The following is a 19,925-nucleotide window of genomic DNA, read 5'->3' as shown; positions in this document are numbered from 1 at the left end:
ACACCTGGTGCAGCACAAAATTGATACCGGCGATGCACAGCCCATCAAGACACGCCCCGGCCGCCTTCCCATGAGGCACCAGGCTGCTGCAGACAGCGCTATTGATGAGATGCTGAAGACTGGCATCATCAAGCCCTCTGACAGCCCATGGGCCTCTGGGGTTGTAATGATCAATAAGAAGAGAAGTCCAAAGATGAGGTTCTGTGTGGACTACAGGCCACTAAACAGTGTGACCAAGAAAGACTCGTACCCACTGCCCCGAATCGACGAATCTCTGGACTTGGTAACTGGCTCGTCCTGGTTTTCCTCATTGGACCTTCACAGTGGATATTGGCAGGTGCCCCTCAGCCAGACCAAAGACTGCTTTCTGTACCGGCAGAGGATTGTGGCAGTTTCGAGTCCTCTGCTTTGGCCTGTACAACGCTCCGGCCACGTTCGAACAGCTGATGGAAAAGGTGCTGGGTGACATTCCCCAACAGGAGTGTCTGGTCTACCTGGATGACATACTGGTCCATGGGGACTCTTTCCATGCAGCCTTGGGGGCCCTGCGACGGGTTCTGCAGAGGATATCGGCGGCTGGTCTGAAGCTTCACCCCGACAGGTGCTGCTTCATGAGAAGAGAGCTGGAGTTTCTGGGGCACAGGGTTAGAGAAGGAGGCATTAGCACATTGGAGGAGAAGGTGCAGGCAGTGAAAGACTGGCCAACCCCCACCAACCTGAAGCCAAGTGAGCTGAAAAGCTTCATCGAACTGGCGTCTTACTACAAGCGGTTTGTGCGCGGCTTCTCTTGTATAGCTGCACCCCTGTTCCGCCTGCAGCAGAAAGACAGCAATTTCTCTTGGACTCCTGAGTGTGAGCAGGCCTTTAGCTCTTTGAAGAAGGCCTTGACCTGGTCCTCACCCCCCCAGACCCTAACCTGCAATTCGTCTTGGACACAGACGCCAGTGATGTTGGGATGGGGGCGGTGCTGAGTCAGGTGGGGGTGGAGGGGGAGAAAGTGGTGGCGTACATTAGTAAGACTTTCAAAAAGGCTGAACGGCGCTACTGTGTGACACGGAGAGAACTGCTGGCTATCGTGAGGGCAATAGCCACTTCAAGTACTATCTGTGTGGCCTGCCTTTCACTGTCTGAACTGACCACTCTGCCCTCCAGTGGTTAATGTCCTTCAAAGAGCCAGAAGGGCAGATTGCACGCTGGCTGGAAGAGCTGGCACCGTACGTGTTTCAAGTAGAGTACAGGGCTGGAACCCGCCATGCTAATGTTGATGCTATGTCTCGGCGTCCCTGTGCTCTTGACGGCTGCAGATACTGTGAAAAAAGAGAGGTCCGGGAGAAAGAGCTCCGCATGGAGAAACAAGGCTCCATGCGGGATGGAGAAAGGCCTGTCTGCAGGGTTGTTGACTCACCTGAATGTAGAGCGCAGCAGGAGCAGGATGCTGATCTGCACCCTGTGCTGCAGTGGGTGGAGTCAGGACAACAGCCAGGGTGGAATGAGGTTGCTGGATGCTCTCCTGCCACTAAAGGACTGTTTACAAAGTTTGGGGCTCTACGGGTGAAGGAGAGGGTGCTCCAGAGAGCCTGGAAGGAGCCAGCTACAGGGGAAGTGAGGTGGCAGGTGGTGGTCCCCAGAGCACTGAGAGAGACGGTGCTGAAAGCCTCTCATGGTACTGCTGGGGCGGGGCACTTTGGAGTCTCAAAAACCCTCCGTTGCGTCCGGCAGGGCTTCTACTGGGGTCAGATGAGGAGAGATGTTGAGGACTTTTGTCACTGCTGTGACCTCTGCACGGCACACAAGGGTCCCCTGGATCAGTCTCGCGCCCCGCTACAGCAGCTGGCATTGGGGGCGGTGGACATAATGGGCCCGTTTCCCCGCAGAGACAGGGGCAACCGTTATGTTTTAGCTGCCATGGACTACTTTACAAAATGGCCGGAGGCAGGAGGCAGAGACGGTCGCAGATGCTCTGGTGGAGGGCATGTTTGCCCAGTTTGGTGCAGCTGAGGTCATTCACAGCGACCAAGGCAGGAACTTCGAGTCAGGTGTGTTTTCTGCTATGTGTGAGCGCATGGGCATGCAAAAGACTCGGACTACTCCTTTACATCCGCAGAGTAATGGGCTGGTCGAGCGGTTCAACAGAACCCTGGCAAAACATGTGTATAGCCCAAAGAGGAAGAAGGGCCGATGTCCCAAGTTAGACAGCCACTGGGTGGGGCCTTGTGAGGTTTTGGAGAAGCTGGGTGAGGTGGTCTACAGGGTCCAGCTGCCGCCAAGGGGGAGATGGGTGGCCCTCCACAGAGACAGGTTGGCCCCATACCGAGGTGATGCACACCCTCATCAGCACCCTGGGCCCTCCACACCTTTCCGGGGGAACAGGCCAGCCACTCCCCCAGATTCAATGACTGTCTCTCATTCTAACTCCCCACATTCTTCCCCATCCCTCAACTCACCCCAGTTCATCTGCAGGTTGTTCCAGGACTGCAGGTGCAGCCGCCTTTGTTTACACCAAGGCGTCCTCGGAGACGGAGGAGGGCCCCGGGCCACCTCAGGGACATTTTATGTGACCCCTCGGGGCGAGGGTCTGTGTAAGGGGGGGGGGCAGTAATGCAGTAATGTGTTGTGTGTTACAATGTGAGTTCTGTGGTTTCCCATGGTCCATGAATGCACCTGTATGAGAGCAAGGGGGCGGGGGAGCAGGTGAGAGAGGGAGCATGTGTGGTTAGAGACGGCACGAGTGAAGGCCAACTCACACCGGAGGTGGAACGGAAGCGGAACGGCACCGCCGTGGTCACCAAATAACCAGTCTAGTCAATGAGAGCACTCACACAGGGCGCGGCTCAGAAGCGTCCCAGAAGCGGCTCTCCGCGCCACGGCGTGAGCTTTCCGTAGCATTTCTATTTTTTCCGTGAGCCGCTGCTAAACCTCGTAAATTTCAACAGAGCACTGCACACCAGACAGGAAACCCGACACAGAATCAACATAATAAACTTCCGCCCCCTTTCAAAATAAAACACAATACGCAGTTCATGTAGCTTTTTACAACTTCACATCAACGTTACGTCATGACCGGTGGCACCAGGTGATCAAAGATCGATCAAAGGGTCTCAACATGGACGATGAGAGACTGATTGTTGAAGTGGAACAGCACACAATCATTTATGACACAGATGCTTTTTATATTTTCCTCCACGTTGGAGAAGCAAAGTCAGCTGTTTGTTGTTGTTGTTTTCTTTATACACTGTTTGTCGCTTACATCCAGGATTCTCGCGTGATCTCATGATCTCGCGTGAAAACGGCCGGCTCGCTCCGCTGCCGTTCCGCGGCTGACACGGTTCCGGTGTGAGTTGACGCCGGGCAAAGGACCGCGGCGCTGCCGTTCCGCCTCCTGTGTGAGTCCTGTTGAGGCTGAAGAGTGGGACCTGTTATGTTCTTTTGGCGTGGTTATGGCCTACAATAACCAAGTTCTGTAATAAGACTGTTTGGCAATAAAAGCCGGTTGGCTAAATAACGCCTCTTTATTCCTGACGCGTCCGGCTGGACATTACAGTATTTTATTTTGAGAATCAACCGGGGTTTTATTTTGTATATTGGAGCCGATTTTCTTCCCTGCACAATAGGGATGTAACGATGCATCGTGACACGATTAAAAACCGGTACAAATGCGTGACGACTCGCATCGGTTGACAGAAAAAAATGAATCGCGATTCTTGGCGAATTGGAACCCGCACAGCGCATGCTCTCACTGGTCAAACAGGCTTCCCGGCGCATTGCGAAGCGTGGCATATTCGGTCCATCCTGCACGCGACTTCAAACCCCACCGGGAGTGTTTCAGGAGCAAGAGCTTAGCCAGACTTTGTTTACTTGCTCAGATTTGGACATTTTCCCGGTGTTTCCCTTCTAAACATGCTTCTACATGTGTAAATATGTTACGTAGTTAGTTTCGCTTTTGTCTGTTTTTACGACCGGCAGTTTGCACAGGGTATTTTATTTTAAAAATCCACCGGATTCTCTTTGCTTTTTCTGTGTCTGGCTTTTGCCTACTCGAGGTCCTCTGTGGAAATTGATGCGCGCTGCTCGCAAGTTTTAATATTTTTATTTTATTGTTATGTACAAAACTTACCAGCCACATTGGCTGGTGATTAAAAAAGTTAATTTAGAGCCCTGGTTACGCCCCCTCGTGAGCGAAAACTGCACATCACACCAGTTAACAGCAGTTTGTGAGAAGAACTGAGATTGTTTCTAAAGAAAGTAGATATTTGTCATGTGTTTTGTTGTTTAAGATGTAAGTTGCAGTTTTTATAAGAACACAAACTGTTTGAGAGTTTCTGTAAAGAAAGATTTTTTTCCTACAAATAAAAAGATAATTTTATTTGGTCATAATTTGTCTGTAGCTCATTTTGATAAAAAATCGTGAAAAAATCGTATCGTGAACAAAAAATCGGGACTCGAACCGAGTCGTGAGTTGAGTGTATCGTTACATCCCTACCGCACAATCTGCTCTGTGCTGAATTTAAGTGCCGTGCTCCGGTGTCCGTGAAAATTAGAAGCTCTGCGTATGTGTTGCGGAGAGCTGCAGGTCGCCGCAGTCGTTACGGAGCCGTGACGCAGTGGGGACGGAGACTGTGTGAGCTGACACATTGACTAAAACTGAAACGTATCGGCTCCGTCAATGTGGCGCAGTGTATTTTAGGGGTAAGCATAGCAACCAAAGCAGCTAAACAAGTTAACATATACATAACATAACATACACCACATATGTTTTTGTCTTTTTAAAAAGGTGGATTTTATTCTTGATCACTGTATTAAATGTCGTGAAAAGTGTTAATTAGGTACTTGGATTGTGCATTTTTTGTATTACATACATATATACAGTACAGATTGACTACACATCCTTAGAGAAAGGTTAAATCTGGATTAGAGCACAAAAATCGGAGATCTTCAGCCAAGTCCAGTTGCCCTACATATGATTGCATATTATAATGTTTAAATGCTTTCATCAGAATATGCTACTTCACAATTTAATGATATGAAGTGGAAAAATCAGTGCAATTCTTTGATAGCATGTTGGTTGGTTTCTACTGTCTACTACTACAGTCAGGTAAAAAAGACATTGTGTAAAGATTATGATGGGATAAGATTGCCTTTTGCCAGCATGTTTAGTTTTCAGAATGATTTTGGAGCTGCCTTCCCCATCATATTCTTTTTTGTATTCTTCTCTGGTTTCAGTAAGATAATGTAACATTTTGGAATAAAAATACAAATGAGCAGTCCAAAACTTGAAGCCAGAATAGCAAATATTTCCACAGCCACGCTGAACTTCCCAGGTGAGCTGACATATGCTGGAATAAAAGTGATCCATACTGCACAGAATATCAGCATGCTGAAGGTGATAAATTTAGCTTCATTGAAATTATCGGGCAGTTTCCGAGCCAGAAATGCAAGAAAAAAACATAACATGGCCAAAAGTCCTATGTACCCAAGTACAGCCCAAAATCCTATAGCTGAACCCAGAGCACACTCAAAGATTATTTTGTCCTTGAATGTATGAAAGTTCTTAAAGGGAAATGGAGGAGAAATTGTCAACCAGAGGATACATATGATAACTTGTATAATAGTGAAACCCACAACACTGAGTTTCTGCTGTGCAGGACCAAACCATTTCATCACATCACTACCTGGAAGTGTGGCCCTGAAGGCCATTAACACTACTATTGTTTTCCCCAGAACACAAGAGATACAGAGGACAAAGGTGATGCCAAATGCAGTGTGTCTCAGCATGCAGGACCACTCAGAGGGCCGACCAATGAAGGTCAGAGAACACAGGAAACACAGAGTCAAGGAGAAGAGCAATAAGAAGCTCAGCTCAGAGTTGTTGGCTCTGACAATTGGAGTCTGTCTGTATCTGAAGAAAATTAATACCACAACAGCAGTCATGCATGTTCCAAATAGGGAGGCTGCAGTGAGCAGTGCTCCCATAATCTCTTCATATGATAGAAACTCTGCCTCCTTTTTTACACAGACATCTCTTCTCTCATTTGACCAGAATTCAGGGTCACATCTCAGACAGGTGATAGAATCTGAAAAAATAATGTTGAAACAGAAGTTAGACTTTATCAGAATATTTGTCTTTTAGATAGATAGATAGATAGATAGATAGATAGATAGATAGATAGATAGATAGATAGATAGATAGATTTTTTCGACCAACAACGGCCTATATGTTGTTTTTGCATCCTTTTTTTTGGCTTGTATGACTCTTCTGGATATTGCTAAGTCCTCAATAAAGAAGAGAATATATTCACATGAGATTAATTTCTTGAGGCATGAAACTAGAAACAAAAACTTTTTTTTTCATACACTCGTCAATTTTGAGATTTTGTGCTATTTTCTTAACATAACAGACTAGCAGAAAAAAATACATGTTGGTGTTTATTTCACTACACTTTATCTTTTTGCATTGGTATATTTCTCCTAATTTGACCAAAAGTTAAGTGAGATGAGATGTGATGAGATGGAACTAGACATTTTAGATCTTTTAAAAATCTTGTTCCATTGAAATAATCTTTTTTACCCATATTACCCGTATAATCGTATTGCTTTTGTTATTGCATTTTTTAGATCTGACCTTTTGAACAAGACAATTTGTAGAATTTATGTTGGTTGTCTTGCATTACTACACCTGTAATGTTGCTTATTTCTCCTTCTGCACATCTTAAACAGTCATAGCAGCAGACAGGTTTTCCTTTCTGCAGAACTTTGCGAGTTCCTGGGGGACATTTCTCACTGCAGACTGAAAACGGCACCTGCATGGACACAATGAATTAAATAATTGGGTATTCACTTTACTTTGCTTTGCGAGTATACCTTTGAAGCATTGTAACAAAAAATAATAATACAATATCAACAAATAATGATGTATACATATATAACAGTTAACTTACCTGTTGGGAGTTTTGTGCCCATATTAAAGATTTATTTTGCAAAATCATCTGTTTGTCAGCAGGTAAAGATGCATCATAAAGGCCAACTGTGACAAACTCCACAATTCCATGTTCTGATGGCTGCCAGTTTATAATTTCATACTTTGCTGCTGGGTCTCCATTTTCATTAAAGTAAACCTCATCTCCTTCCTTTGTTTTGAAATTAACCTTTTTTATGTGCTGTAGAATCTGAGAATTTAGAATAGAAAATATCATTTCTGACACTTTTTATAATTCATATTTCAACAACATGAAAGACTGTAACTTTTTTTTAACCATATTTTTTGTTAATTTGATCTTTCATTTGTTTTCTCATGTGACTTAATATAATAACTAGAATTCAAGTTATTGGTGTTTAACTCACGGTAAATGGATCTAGCTGCACATTATTGTCACATGTTTTTTTACAGCTGAGAATACTATGCAGTGCATGGGCCACAGCATACACTCCTTTATACACATTGTAAAAGATAGGCATGAGTGACATATCAGTGAAGCTGTTTTGGACTTGATTCACATCTTCATGTCCAGTACATTCTCTCTCATTCCTTGCCGATGACACTGACTGCTTGAATTTACAGCTAAATAATGCCTCCCAAAACTCTGTAAACAGTTCTTGACTAGATGTATTAAGAGGCTTCACATCCAACATGAACTCTCTCATGCCACTGACATGTGCTTTGGGGATGGACAGGCCTATGGCACCATCCAGAATGTGATGTCTATCCATGGCTGCAGTTTGGGAATCAGTGATCCAGGCCTCAGTGCCTACCCACTGGTGCCCAGTTATATTGTAGTGAGCCAACTTTTGTATTACCACATACAAATCGGTGGGAGAGAGAAATGTGACAATGACCTTGGAAGTGGAACCTTTGATAATGTCAACTATCTTCTGTATTTTGTCTGGTGGATCTGTTCTAAAGACAGATACAGAGTACTCAAGACAGATGCCAAGCTGCTGTGCAGTTTTTGTAAATGTGGCCATGCCATTATTGCCATAACCATCATTTGTTCTAATAGCTCCAACCCAAGTCCAACCAAAGTGTTTGACCAAATGAGCCAGGGCTCTGCTCTGGTAGTAGTCACTGGGTATTGTTCTGAGGAAGGATGGGTACTTGGTTTTATCACTGAGACAAGCACAAGTAGCAAAGTGGCTGATCTAAAAGAAAGAAAATATATATATCCCAGATAAAGATTGCAAATATTTACATAGCACTACAGTGTTGTTAAAATACATAATGCTACTAACTGCTTGAAGAATTACTGAATTATCATTATTTTTCACAAATATAATTTCCTTTTCACTGATCTTACCCACCAGTGGGATATAGAAGGGGCCTATGACAGTAGATATAGCCATGCAAGGAGAGGAAGAGGTCTCTCCCATAATGGCCAGCACTTGGGCAGGTCTGGTACATGGTGCCTTGGGGGGTGCAGATACATCTTCATTACCATTAGCCAAGGCCAGTGCAACCCTCACACCTCTGGCAATGGAGACGCAGGCATCATAGATCTTATATCCCAGAGAGATGCCAGGCAGTAGGTCTGTGCTGTTATTAATCTCCTCTATAGCAAAGAGCATAGCCTGGGTATACTGAAACCCTCTGAAATTGAAACTTGATGCAGTCATAAATAGTTAGAATAACTGCAACCAATTTGTCCATGAAACAGAAACCCATGCTATTTCCTAAATTTAAACAGTTAATGGTATTTATACACACAATAACAAATATTCCTTATTTTAATACTCAGTTTCATAACATTTGCTGCTCAGTTTTTGTATCTAAACTGACTTAATCTAAGATATTTGACAAATAAATAGATTTCTAGGGTATTGTTTACCTGATGCATTCCAGTGGCAGTGGTTTCTGCATGAATGTATCTTCTCTGGTTTTCCACTTGCTGTGGAAAGAGAAGATTCCACCCAATATAATGTCCCCATCCTTGAATATCTGGGGGTTCTCAGGATCCCCTCTCAGCTTGCAAACCTGCTGCTCAGCCTGAGAAAAAGACACCACCAAGAACAGTTGTAAGAGTGCCCAACCCTGCTCTGCCCATCTTTGTGTGGACGTCATGCTCTATAAAATAACTAAACCACTGGGTGGCATCCCATGTACTTTAAAGCAAATCAAAAGCTTGAACTAATATTTATACACTACACTAGAACAGCAGAAAAACCAGCAATATTCGTAACAGTCCATTTTGTCTCTGTGGACCAAAAACTGAAGGAGGTGCTTAACCAGATGGGGGGGGTGGCCGTAAGCCTCTAATTGTACTGTACTAACATCGTCTTTTAATATCAAATTAATATTAACATTATTGAAAAAAATAACCTGGAATTGAGGTGATGTCGAAATTATAAGGCTTACTGCAATGCTCACAGCACAATCTTGTTAAAAATGCATTAACTGATTCATCTTGGTTTCAATTAACTTTTGGGGGACAGTTTTGTCCCACAAGCATTATGTAAAACATTATAATCTCATAAAGGTGTTCTGGCTGTCATATAAACAATTTCAGTTCATGTGTTAGGTTATTTACACATCAAGTAGACAGAGCAATATCAGCTTTGATTTAGTGTTGTGTTTATGCCCACCTGATGATCATGAATCCATTCTTTATTCTCCATTTAGCTCTAATTTGGTCCCCATTCACTCTTTAGCTGTAAAATACTCTACTGTGTTCACCAGCTAGTTTCGAACTATGTCTGACATTTCACTGATAGTATACAGTGAACAACACCAGAAATGAGCAACATAGACAGGCTCTGGAGGTAAAAGATAGAGTGAAACCATATACCTTTATGTTAATGTTTTAAATACAGTACAACAAGAACATGAACTATTCAAATTATATAAACCTACATACTTTTTGCATTTTCATACTTCTGTAATTGTCTGAAATTACATAATCTTCCAACCGCAAGTTGATAATCTTAGGTCGGTTCAGTTGGATGTACTGAGCCTTGCAATTGGCATACAGGGTTTTCTTGCAACATTAGCACAATAAGGAGCAGTCACATTTATTACATAGCTCTGATCTGCTCTTCAGTCTGGGCCAGTTCAGCTCTACAGCTCACAACAGGGCTGGCTGGGAGACTGGGTGACCCAAACAAGAGAAACCAAATTTGTTTTTGTTTTGGTCTTTGAAAATGTGGATTTCATGCTTTGGTCACATTTTCTGAATTGTAATAAATTTTGAGAAATCAGTATGGTGTCAGCTATTAGGTGTGTGCAATTTTCATGCATTATTTTATATAGAATATATACAAACACAGATACATGTTGGTTAATATGATTGTGTATTACATTGTATTAAATGCTGTTATCTCAATATCCCATGAAATGATGACAGTCAAATTATTATCATTTATTTATTATTAAAGATTATGATGGCATTAGGATGCCTTGCCATCACATTATTTAAAGTTTTCAGGATGATTTTGGAGCTGCCTTCCCCATCATATTCTTTTTTGTATTCTTCTCTGGTTTCAGTAAGATAATGTAACATTTCGGAATAAAAATACAAATGAGCAGTCCAAAACTAGAAGCCAGAATAGCAAATATCTCCACAGCAACACTGAACTTCCCAGGAGAGCTGACATATGCTGGAATAAAAGTGATCCATACTGCACAGAATATCAGCATGCTGAAGGTGATGAATTTGGCTTCATTGAAATTATCAGGCAGTTTCCGAGCCAGAAAAGCAAGAAAAAAACACAACATGGCCAAAAGTCCTATGTACCCAAGTACAGCCCAAAAGCCTATAGCTGAGCCCAGAGCACACTCTAAGATGATTTTGTCCTTGAACTCCTTAAAATTCTTGAATGGAAATGGAGGAGAGATTGTTAACCAGAGGATACATATGATAACTTGTATAAAAGTGAAACCCAGAACACTGAGTTTCTGCTGTGCAGGCCCAAACCATTTCATTACATCACTACCTGGAAGTGTGGCTCTAAAGGCCATTAACACCACTATTGTTTTCCCCAGAACACAAGAGATACAGAGGACAAAGGTGATGCCAAATGCAGTGTGTCTCAGCATGCAGGACCACTCAGAGGGCCGACCAATGAATGTCAGAGAACACAGGAAACACAGACTCAAGGAGAAGAGCAGCAGGAAGCTCAGCTCAGAGTTGTTGGCTCTGACAATTGGAGTTTGTCTGTATTTAAAGAAAATGAATGCCACAACAGCAGTCATGCATGTTCCAAATAGAGAGGCTGCAGTGAGCAGTGCTCCCATAATCTCTTCATATGATAGAAACTCTGCCTCCTTTTTTACACAGGCATCTCTTCTCTCATTTGACCAGAACTCAGGGTCGCATCTAATACACGTGATGGAATCTGAAAAAAATAATATAAAAGCAGGTATTAGACTTGTTTACTATATTTCAATTTTTTTCACAATTTGATTTAATCAATGCATTTACTGCAGTTTTAGAAATGTCAAAACCTCAGCAGACAAGACCAAAACTATCTGCATGCTCAGAAAGGTGAGAAAGTGTGCTCAAAGGTGCCATATGTGAAATGTGGAGCATTTTATGGATTCATTTTTCTTTTAATAACTTTTACTGCTAATGAGTCAACAGATTATAACTAAATAAACTTTTTAGCCTATATGAACCTATAACAGCCTGTGTGCTGGTTTATATGTAAAGGACTTGGATTGGATTGACATTTGTCAATCATTTGATGTGACATCAAACAAATGACACTACAAAAAAAAGTACAACACCAAATACAAAAACCTAACTGCAATTACTCCAAATGTGTGAAATATATTGTGATATTGTTGTTTTGACACAATGCTTAAACACTTTTCTGCATAAAATCCCCACAGGGGACTGGGGTTCATGTCCCCCAGTTTACAAAAGGAAGAAATTTAACACAAGATCATCCCCATACAGATGTCTATGTGTGTATATCTGTGCACGCACATGGACTGATAAGCTGCAGGTTTGAAGTTGCCACCAAGATGTTGTACAGCACTCATATAATACCTCTCTTTGTTAACACTGGGGTTCCAACTCTAACTACAGGAGACAGGTTATTAAACAAAAAAAAATTGACGACATGATCAGAACCATGAATCATGAAGTGTTGAGATTAAATTAAATGCTGATACAGCTTGTTTAGCCTTGTGTCAGTATTTGTTTTGGATATTTCATGTTTGATGTATTGATTATTTATGTAATGACATTTTTTTTGTCTGTTTAAAAGACTAAAAGTGCGATGTGAACATGAACACTGAACGTCAACAACTTTGAGATTCTGGTTTTGGCTTGCATTAAATATCACTACACCTGTACTATTGCTGATTTCTCCCTCTGCACATCTTAAACAGTCATAGCAGCAGACAGGCTTTCCTTTCTGCAGAACCTTGCGAGTTCCCGGGGGACATTTCTCACTGCAGACTGACACAGGCACCTGCATGAACAGCAATAAGAAAAAATATACGTGCTTTCCCTTTGACAAGTGTTGTCTTTATAAATGCCATGGATGCATGAAAACATTGACAATAACCCATAACCTATAAATTGTAATCATTTGAACAGACATCGATTAATTTCAGTGATCACATGGTTGCTTACCTGTTGTGAGTTCTGTGCCCACATTAAAGTCTTATTTTGCAGATTCATCTGTTTGTCTGCAGGTAAAGATGCATCATGGAGTCCAACTGGGACAAAGTCCACAAGTCCATTTTCTGATGGCTGCCAGTTTATAATTTCATACTTTGCTACTGGGTCTCCATTTTCATTAAAGTAAACCTCATCTCCTTCCTTTGTTTTGAAATGAACCTTTTTTATGTGCTGTAAAATCTAAGCAGATATACATGTGTAGATCATTATCTAACAAACATTTTATACATGTGTTGTCTCAACATTTTGATTTGTGTTCACAATTTGTTTTTCAAAATGTAAACTAGTTTTACTATTAAACTATTACTTTACTTACTTTTATTTTTGTAAAAACTATATCTCAAGTATTTGGTGTTCAACTCACCGTAAGTGGATCTAGCTGCACATTGTTGTCACATGTTTTATTACAGTTGAGAATATTATGAAGTGCATGGGCCACAGCATACACTCCTTTATAGACATTGTTAAAGATAGGCATGAGTGACATATCAGTGAAGCTGTTATGCATTCCCGTCAGATCTTCGTGTCCAGTACATTCTCTCTCATTCTCTGCTGATGACATTGACTGCTTGAACTTACAGCTAAACAATGCCTCCCAAAACTCTGTAAACAGTTCATTACTAGATGTATTCAGTGGCTTCACATCCATCATGAACTCTCTCATGCCGCTGACATGTGCTCTGGGGATGAACAGGCCTATGGCACCATCCAGAATGTGATGCTTATCCAGGGCTGCAGTTTGGGAATCAAAGATCCAGCTCTCACTGCCTACCCACTGGTACCCAGTCAAATTGTGATGAGACAATACATGTATTAGTACATCCATGTCCATGTGCGAGAGGAAAGCAACAATTACCTTGGAAGTAGAAGCTTTGATAATGTCAACTATCCTTTGTATTTTGTCTGGTGGATCTGTTCTAAAGAATGGCACAGAGTACTCTACACAGATGCCAAGCTGCCGGGCGGTTTCTATAAATGTGGCCATGCCATTATTGCCATAATCATCATTTGTTCTAATAGCTCCAACCCAAGTCCAACCAAAGTGTTTGACCAATTGGGCCAGGGCTCTGCTTTGGTAGTAGTCACTGGGTATTGTTCTGAGGAAGGATGGGTACTTGGTTTTATCACTGAGACATGCACAAGTAGCAAAGTGGCTGATCTAAAAAAACAAAACAATCCAATGATAAAGATGTGCAACAATTTACACCAACAACAACAACACAACAACACCTTAAAATTCAGTTGAATGTCTTTTTGCTATTACCAATTTTAACAAATATACTTCAATCTTTAGGAATCTTACCCACCAGTGGGATATGAAATGGTCCAATGACAGTAGATACAGCCATGCAAGGAGAGGAAGACGTCTCTCCCATAATGGCCTGCACTTGGGCAGGTCTAGTACATGGTGCCTCGGAGGGTGCAGATACATCTTCATTTCCATTAGCCAAGGCCAGTGCAACCCTTACACCTCTGGCAATGGAGCCACAGACATCATAGATTGTATAGCCAAGAGAGATGCCAGGCAGTAGGTCTGTGCTGTTATTAATTTCCTCTATGGCAAAAAGCATAGCCTGGGCAAACTGGAACTCTCTGAAATTCAAGCTAAATTGGGATAGTTATAAACAATTTGTTGCAAAGATTTTGTCCTTTAAAATACAAACAATGACATTGTAAATATAAGTATTTTACTGTATTGCTATGCAAAACAAGTCATATTTCTTCATTTATTTCTCAGTTTAATCATCATTGTTTCAGCTGTTTGGTATCTGTAGGCTTACTCACATAGAAATTGTAAATTTAAGCTCTCTTGGCTATGATTTACCTGATGCATTCCAGTGGCAGTGGTTTTTTCATGTAGGTGTCTTGTCTCGCTTTCCAGCTGCTGTGGAAAGAAAATATTCCCCCCAAAATAATGTCCCCATCCTTGGATATCTGAGGGTTCTCAGGATCCCCTCTCTGTCTGCACACTGGCTCCTCAGCCTGAGAAAAGGTCGCCACCAACAACAGTTGTAGAAGTGCCCAACCCTGCTCTGGCCACCTCTGTGTGGGCGTCATACTGTCTAAAAGAGTTAAACCACTGGATGGCATCATATGCAGTTTGATATAAATTAAACATTTATACTGGTATTTATATTCTTTGGAACAGCATGTTTTATCTCTGAGGACTGATAAGGTGGGGTGAGAGTAAGGAGGTGCCCAGTCCATTAGATAATTTTTTTGTTTGTTTGTTTTGCTTTATTATGTTTTTTTTTCTAAAAATGTATATTTTAGATTTCTTTCTTCTTGCGTAAAATATGTATTATACTATTTAAAACGTTATAGAGGCACAATTTATACTTAAACTTATAATTATTTATTTTTTATGATTAAAACTGAGAAAAAAAAATCTAAGATGAAGTTGAGGACATGTGATGTATCAGTCTCACTGAAACTGAACTCAATTGCAACTAATTCAGCATTAGCTAGTATAGCCAACACGTCAAACCCTGCATAGCCAACTGCATCACTTGTATGCATACAGTGAAGATAGTACTCAACCACGAGCTTCAAATATGGAGTCTGTGTAGCAAAAAAACACACTCCACCCCACCTATGTGACCCGTCGTGTCGGTGGCCATGGATTTCACCATTTATAATCCATCAATGTTGGTGTCCCCAAAAAGAAAAACTACCACCCAGTGGTACTTTGCCCCACCATCATGAAGTGCTTAAAGAAGTGTAAAGCAGAGTCATCGCACCCACAACATGTTGAACAACAAGGGGGGAGTCATGGTTCAACTCAAAACTCAGAAGAGAGACCCAACAACACCCAACAACTGTGTAACAGTGGAGTTTATTATTTGATTGCAATTTTGCCGAAGTGTATAACATGTTCTATTCCATTTTGTAAACTCTGTGAGGAATTATATATGAGGCCTATATTACACTGAATTAAAATAAGATGCTAACATATCAATATGCTATGTCACAAATTAAATGTTATACTCTGGAAAGATACTGCATTATACAATGAAATAAAGAGAGATCTCTACTTCAGGGGGGTTAATAAAATTGAAAACTAGAATACATTTGTCAACATATAATTAAATGTTTTCAGGATGGTTTTGTTGCCCCCTTCCCCATCATATTCTTTTTCGTGTTCTTCTCTGGTTTCAGTAAGATAATGTAACATTTCGGGATAAAAATACAAATGAGCAGTCCAAAACTTGAAGCTAAAATTGCAAATATCTCCACAGCAACACTGAACTTCCCAGGAGAGCTGACATATGCTGGAATAAAAGTGAGCCATACTGCACAGAATATCAGCATGCTGAAGGTGATAAATTTGGCTTCATTGAAATTATCAGGTAGTTTCCGAGCCAGAAAAGCAAGAAAAAAACACAACATGGCCAAAAGGCCTATGTAACCAAGTACAGCCCAAAAGCCTATAGATGAACCCAGAGCACACTCTAAGATTATTTTGTCCTTGAACTCTTTAAAATTCTTAAAGGGAAATGGAGGAGAGATTGTTAACCAGAGGATACATATGACAACTTGTATGAAAGTGAAACCCACAACACTGAGTTTCTGCTGTGCAGGCCCAAACCATTTCATCATATTACTACCTGGAAGTGTGGCCCTGAAGGCCATTAACACCACTATTGTTTTCCCCAGAACACAAGAGATACAGAGGACAAAGGTGATGCCAAATGCAGTGTGTCTCAGCATGCAGGACCACTCAGAGGGCCGACCAATGAAGGTCAGAGAACACAGGAAACACAGAGTCAAAGAGAAGAGCAGCAGGAAGCTCAGCTCAGAGTTGTTGGCCCTGACAATTGGCGTTTGTCTGTATCTGAAGAAAATGAATGCCACAGCAGCAGTCATGCATGTTCCAAATAAAGAGGCTGCAGTGAGCAGTGCTCCCATAATCTCTTCATATGATAGAAACTCTGCCTCCTTCTTTACACAGACATCTCTTCTCTCATTTGACCAGAATTCTGGGTGGCATCGGACACAGGTGATAGAATCTGAAGAAAATAATATTGATGCAGCATTAGACTTGTTCTCTTTGTTGCATCTTTTCTATGCCTACAAGATGTAGGCATTATGTCAGTTTTTCTTAAGGATATTTGCTTGTTACATAAGATTTGATGTATGATTTTTAATTTTTGGTTTCCTAACAAGACTACATAATCAGTCTATAATCTTTACAAATTTCTGACACTTCTTAACATTAGCATGGCAACATGACAACTTGTCTTGCATAAACTACACCTGTAATGTTGCTTATTTCTCCCTCTGCACATCTTAAACAGTCATAGCAGCAGACAGGCTTTCCTTTCTGCAGAACCTTGCGAGTTCCTGGGGAACATTTCTCACTACAAATTGACACAGGCACCTGTATAAAAACAAAATAATTACAAGAAATGGATGCATCAAACTTACAGTATCTCATAGTTTATACAATTATAACAATCATATAATTAAGACAAAGTTATCAATAATATATACATTATGCAAAAACAGCTTCATGTTTAAAGGATAACTTACCTGTTGTGAATTTTGTGCCCAAAACAAAGATTTATTTTGCAGATTCAGCTGTTTGTCAGCAGGTAAAGATGCATCATAAAGGCCAACTGTGACAAAGTCCACGATGCCATTTTCTGATGGCTGCCAGTTTATAATTTCATACTTTGCAGCTGGGTCTCCATTTTCATTAAAGTAAACCTCATCTCCTTCCTTTGTTTTGAACGTAATCTTTTTTATGTGCTGTAAAATCTAGGAAGATATGCATAATCACATTGTATAGATTGTATCTCAACAATATAATACACAAAGTTCAACATATTTTCTTTGTATGTAGACAATTTTCTGTTCACACAGCGTAATTTAAAAACTAAGTGTACTACTTAACTCACCGTAAATGGATCTAGCTGCACATTGTTGTTACATGTTTTATTACAATTGAGAATATTATGAAGTGCATGGGCCACAGCATACACTCCTTTATAGACATTATAAAAGATAGGCATGAGTGACATATCAGTGAAGCTGTTTTGCACTTGAGTCACATCTTCATGTCCAGTACATTCTCTCTCATACCCTGCTGATGACTTTAACTGCTTGAACTTACAACTAAATAATGTCTCCCAAAACTCTGTAAACAGTTCTTGACTAGATGAATTGAGTGGCCTCACATCCAAAATGAACTCTCTCATGCCACTGACATGTGCTTTAGGGATGGACAGGCCTATGGCACCATCCAGAATGTGATGCTTATCCCAGGCTGCAGTTTGGGAATCAGAGATCCAGGCCTCAGTGCCTACCCACTGGTACCCAGTCAAGTTGTGGTAAGACATCTCATGTATGAGCATATCTATATCCATGTGGGAAAGGAAAGTGACAATCACTTTGGAAGTGGAAGCTTTAATAATGTCAATTATCTTTTGCATTTTGTCTGGTGGATCTGTTCTAAAGAAAGATACAGAGTACTCTAGACAAATGCCAAGCTGCTGAGCAGTTTCTGTAAATATGGCCATGCCATTATTGCCATAATCATCATTTGTTCTAATAGCTCCAACCCAAGTCCAACCAAAGTGCTTGACTAACTGAGCCAGTGCTCTGCTTTGGTAGTAGTCACTGGGTATTGTTCTGAGGAAGGATGGGTACTTGGTTTTATCACTGAGACAAGCACAAGTAGCAAAGTGGCTGATCTAAAAGAAGAAGAAGAAAAAAGATAGCTCTGGATGAATATGTAAAATATAAAACATTTACACCGCTTACAATTTAGTTGAAAGTCCTTTTGTTAATACCAGCTAAAAGCATTACAGAGTAATAATAATTGCTTTTTTTACAAATATACTTTGATTTTTATAAATCTTACCCACCAGTGGAATATAAAAGGGTCCGATGAGAGTAGATATAGCCATGCAAGGAGAGGAAGAGGTCTCTCCCATAATGGCCTGTACTTGGGCAGGTCTGGTACACGGTGCCTCAGAGGGTGCTGATACTATTTCATTTCCATTAGCCAAGGCCAGAGCGGCTGTCACAGCTCTGGTAATGGAGCCACAGACATCATAGATCTTATATCCCAGAGAGATGCCAGGCAGTAGGTCTGTGCTGTTATTAATTTCCTCGATGGCAAAGAGCATAGCCTGGGCATACTGGATTCCTCTGAAATTGAAGCTTTATGTGGATAGTTAGAAATAGTTAAACTGACAGAAATAAAAATTAAAAATTAAAAAATCATAAAACCTTTTTGTGCCTTTTTTGTATTGGTACCCACTTTCTCTAGATATCCTACAGCATAATTTACCTGGTGCATTGCAGTGGCAGGGGTTTCTGCATGTAAGTATCCTTTCTTTCTTTCCAGCTGCTGTGGAAAGAGAAGACTCCCCCCAACATAATGTCCCCATCCTTAGATATCTGAGGGTTCTCAGAATCACCTCTCTGCCTACACACCGGCTCCTCAGCCTGAGAGAAAGACACCACCAAGAACAGTTGTAAGAGTCCCCAACCCTTCTCTGGCCACCTCTGTGTGGACGTCATACCATCAACGAGTGCTAAACCACTAGGTAGCATGACATGTATCTTAATGTAAATTAAAAGGTTGTACTGGTATTTATACATTTTGAATCAGCATGAAAATAATTATAAAACAGTGATGTTTTATCTCTGTGGACCTACAAGGTGGGGTGAGAGGAGGGAGGTGCCCAAACAAAAAAAAAGTTTGGGCCTTGACTTTGACTTCTAATCAGATATCCAATTGTACCACACATACAGTTTTTATATTAAAATTTGAACATTATGTAGGCACAATTTCTACACTTTTTCTACACAAAGACTTTATCTATAGTGTATTGTGGGTGCATTCATATTGAATTAAATTGCTTCATGACTACACTCATAAACACTCAGCATAAAACATAATAGATGTGACTTTTAATGAATTATAACTTCAATTGTCTTGTGGATGCTTTTGACTAGTTATAATACTAATTATAATTACCTATACTCCATAGAAAGGATCAGTGTGCACGATTTAGTGGCAAAGACACAAAAGGCCCTGTCTCGAGCCAGTCTGTAGTTTGGCTGTTCCGAGCTATTGTAGGAATATGCTGGTTCGAACAGTGTCTTATTAAGCAGCCCCATTATGTAACTTTTGTACCACAAAATAACAGATTTGAGATCGTTTTAATGCTACACTGATGTATAATCAAGTGTATGGTGTCTCTGTCTGTTATTAATGTTCTTGAGCAGTCTATGAACAGTTTCATGAGTATTATTATCATAAATAGTTTAAAAGCATTTTATTCACTAATGTTTATT

At 40.9% G+C, this 19,925-nt stretch overlaps 3 protein-coding genes across 3 annotated transcripts; all 3 read right to left on the bottom strand.

Annotated features, from left to right (window-relative positions):
- Positions 1 to 5,157: 5,157 nt before the first annotated feature.
- Positions 5,158 to 8,863, bottom strand: LOC109141038 (extracellular calcium-sensing receptor-like). Its single transcript, XM_027280921.1, has 6 exons — positions 8,817 to 8,863; positions 8,293 to 8,590; positions 7,339 to 8,133; positions 6,936 to 7,163; positions 6,674 to 6,797; positions 5,158 to 6,071 (listed from the first exon to the last, which is right to left on the bottom strand). The coding sequence occupies exons 1-6, from the start codon at positions 8,846 to 8,848 to the stop codon at positions 5,158 to 5,160; spliced, it is 2,391 nt and encodes a 796-aa protein (XP_027136722.1). The 5' UTR covers positions 8,849 to 8,863.
- A 1,542-nt stretch (positions 8,864 to 10,405) lies between these two features.
- Positions 10,406 to 14,486, bottom strand: LOC104927655 (extracellular calcium-sensing receptor-like). The gene is made up of 6 exons (XM_019269969.2): positions 14,440 to 14,486; positions 13,922 to 14,219; positions 12,979 to 13,773; positions 12,567 to 12,794; positions 12,279 to 12,402; positions 10,406 to 11,319 (listed from the first exon to the last, which is right to left on the bottom strand). The coding sequence occupies exons 1-6, from the start codon at positions 14,469 to 14,471 to the stop codon at positions 10,406 to 10,408; spliced, it is 2,391 nt and encodes a 796-aa protein (XP_019125514.2). The 5' UTR covers positions 14,472 to 14,486.
- Positions 14,487 to 15,710: 1,224 nt separating this feature from the next.
- On the bottom strand, positions 15,711 to 18,988 carry LOC104927656 (extracellular calcium-sensing receptor-like). Its single transcript, XM_027280321.1, has 4 exons — positions 18,485 to 18,988; positions 17,148 to 17,375; positions 16,872 to 16,995; positions 15,711 to 16,624 (listed from the first exon to the last, which is right to left on the bottom strand). Exons 1-4 carry the CDS (start codon positions 18,746 to 18,748, stop codon positions 15,711 to 15,713), a joined length of 1,530 nt encoding a protein of 509 aa, XP_027136122.1. The 5' UTR covers positions 18,749 to 18,988.
- Between the last annotated feature and the right edge of the window lie 937 nt (positions 18,989 to 19,925).

This window comes from Larimichthys crocea, chromosome VII (assembly GCF_000972845.2).
Source record: "Larimichthys crocea isolate SSNF chromosome VII, L_crocea_2.0, whole genome shotgun sequence".
NCBI classification, from domain to species: domain Eukaryota; kingdom Metazoa; phylum Chordata; class Actinopteri; family Sciaenidae; genus Larimichthys; species Larimichthys crocea.
This window is presented reverse-complemented; position numbering and strand designations above follow the sequence as displayed.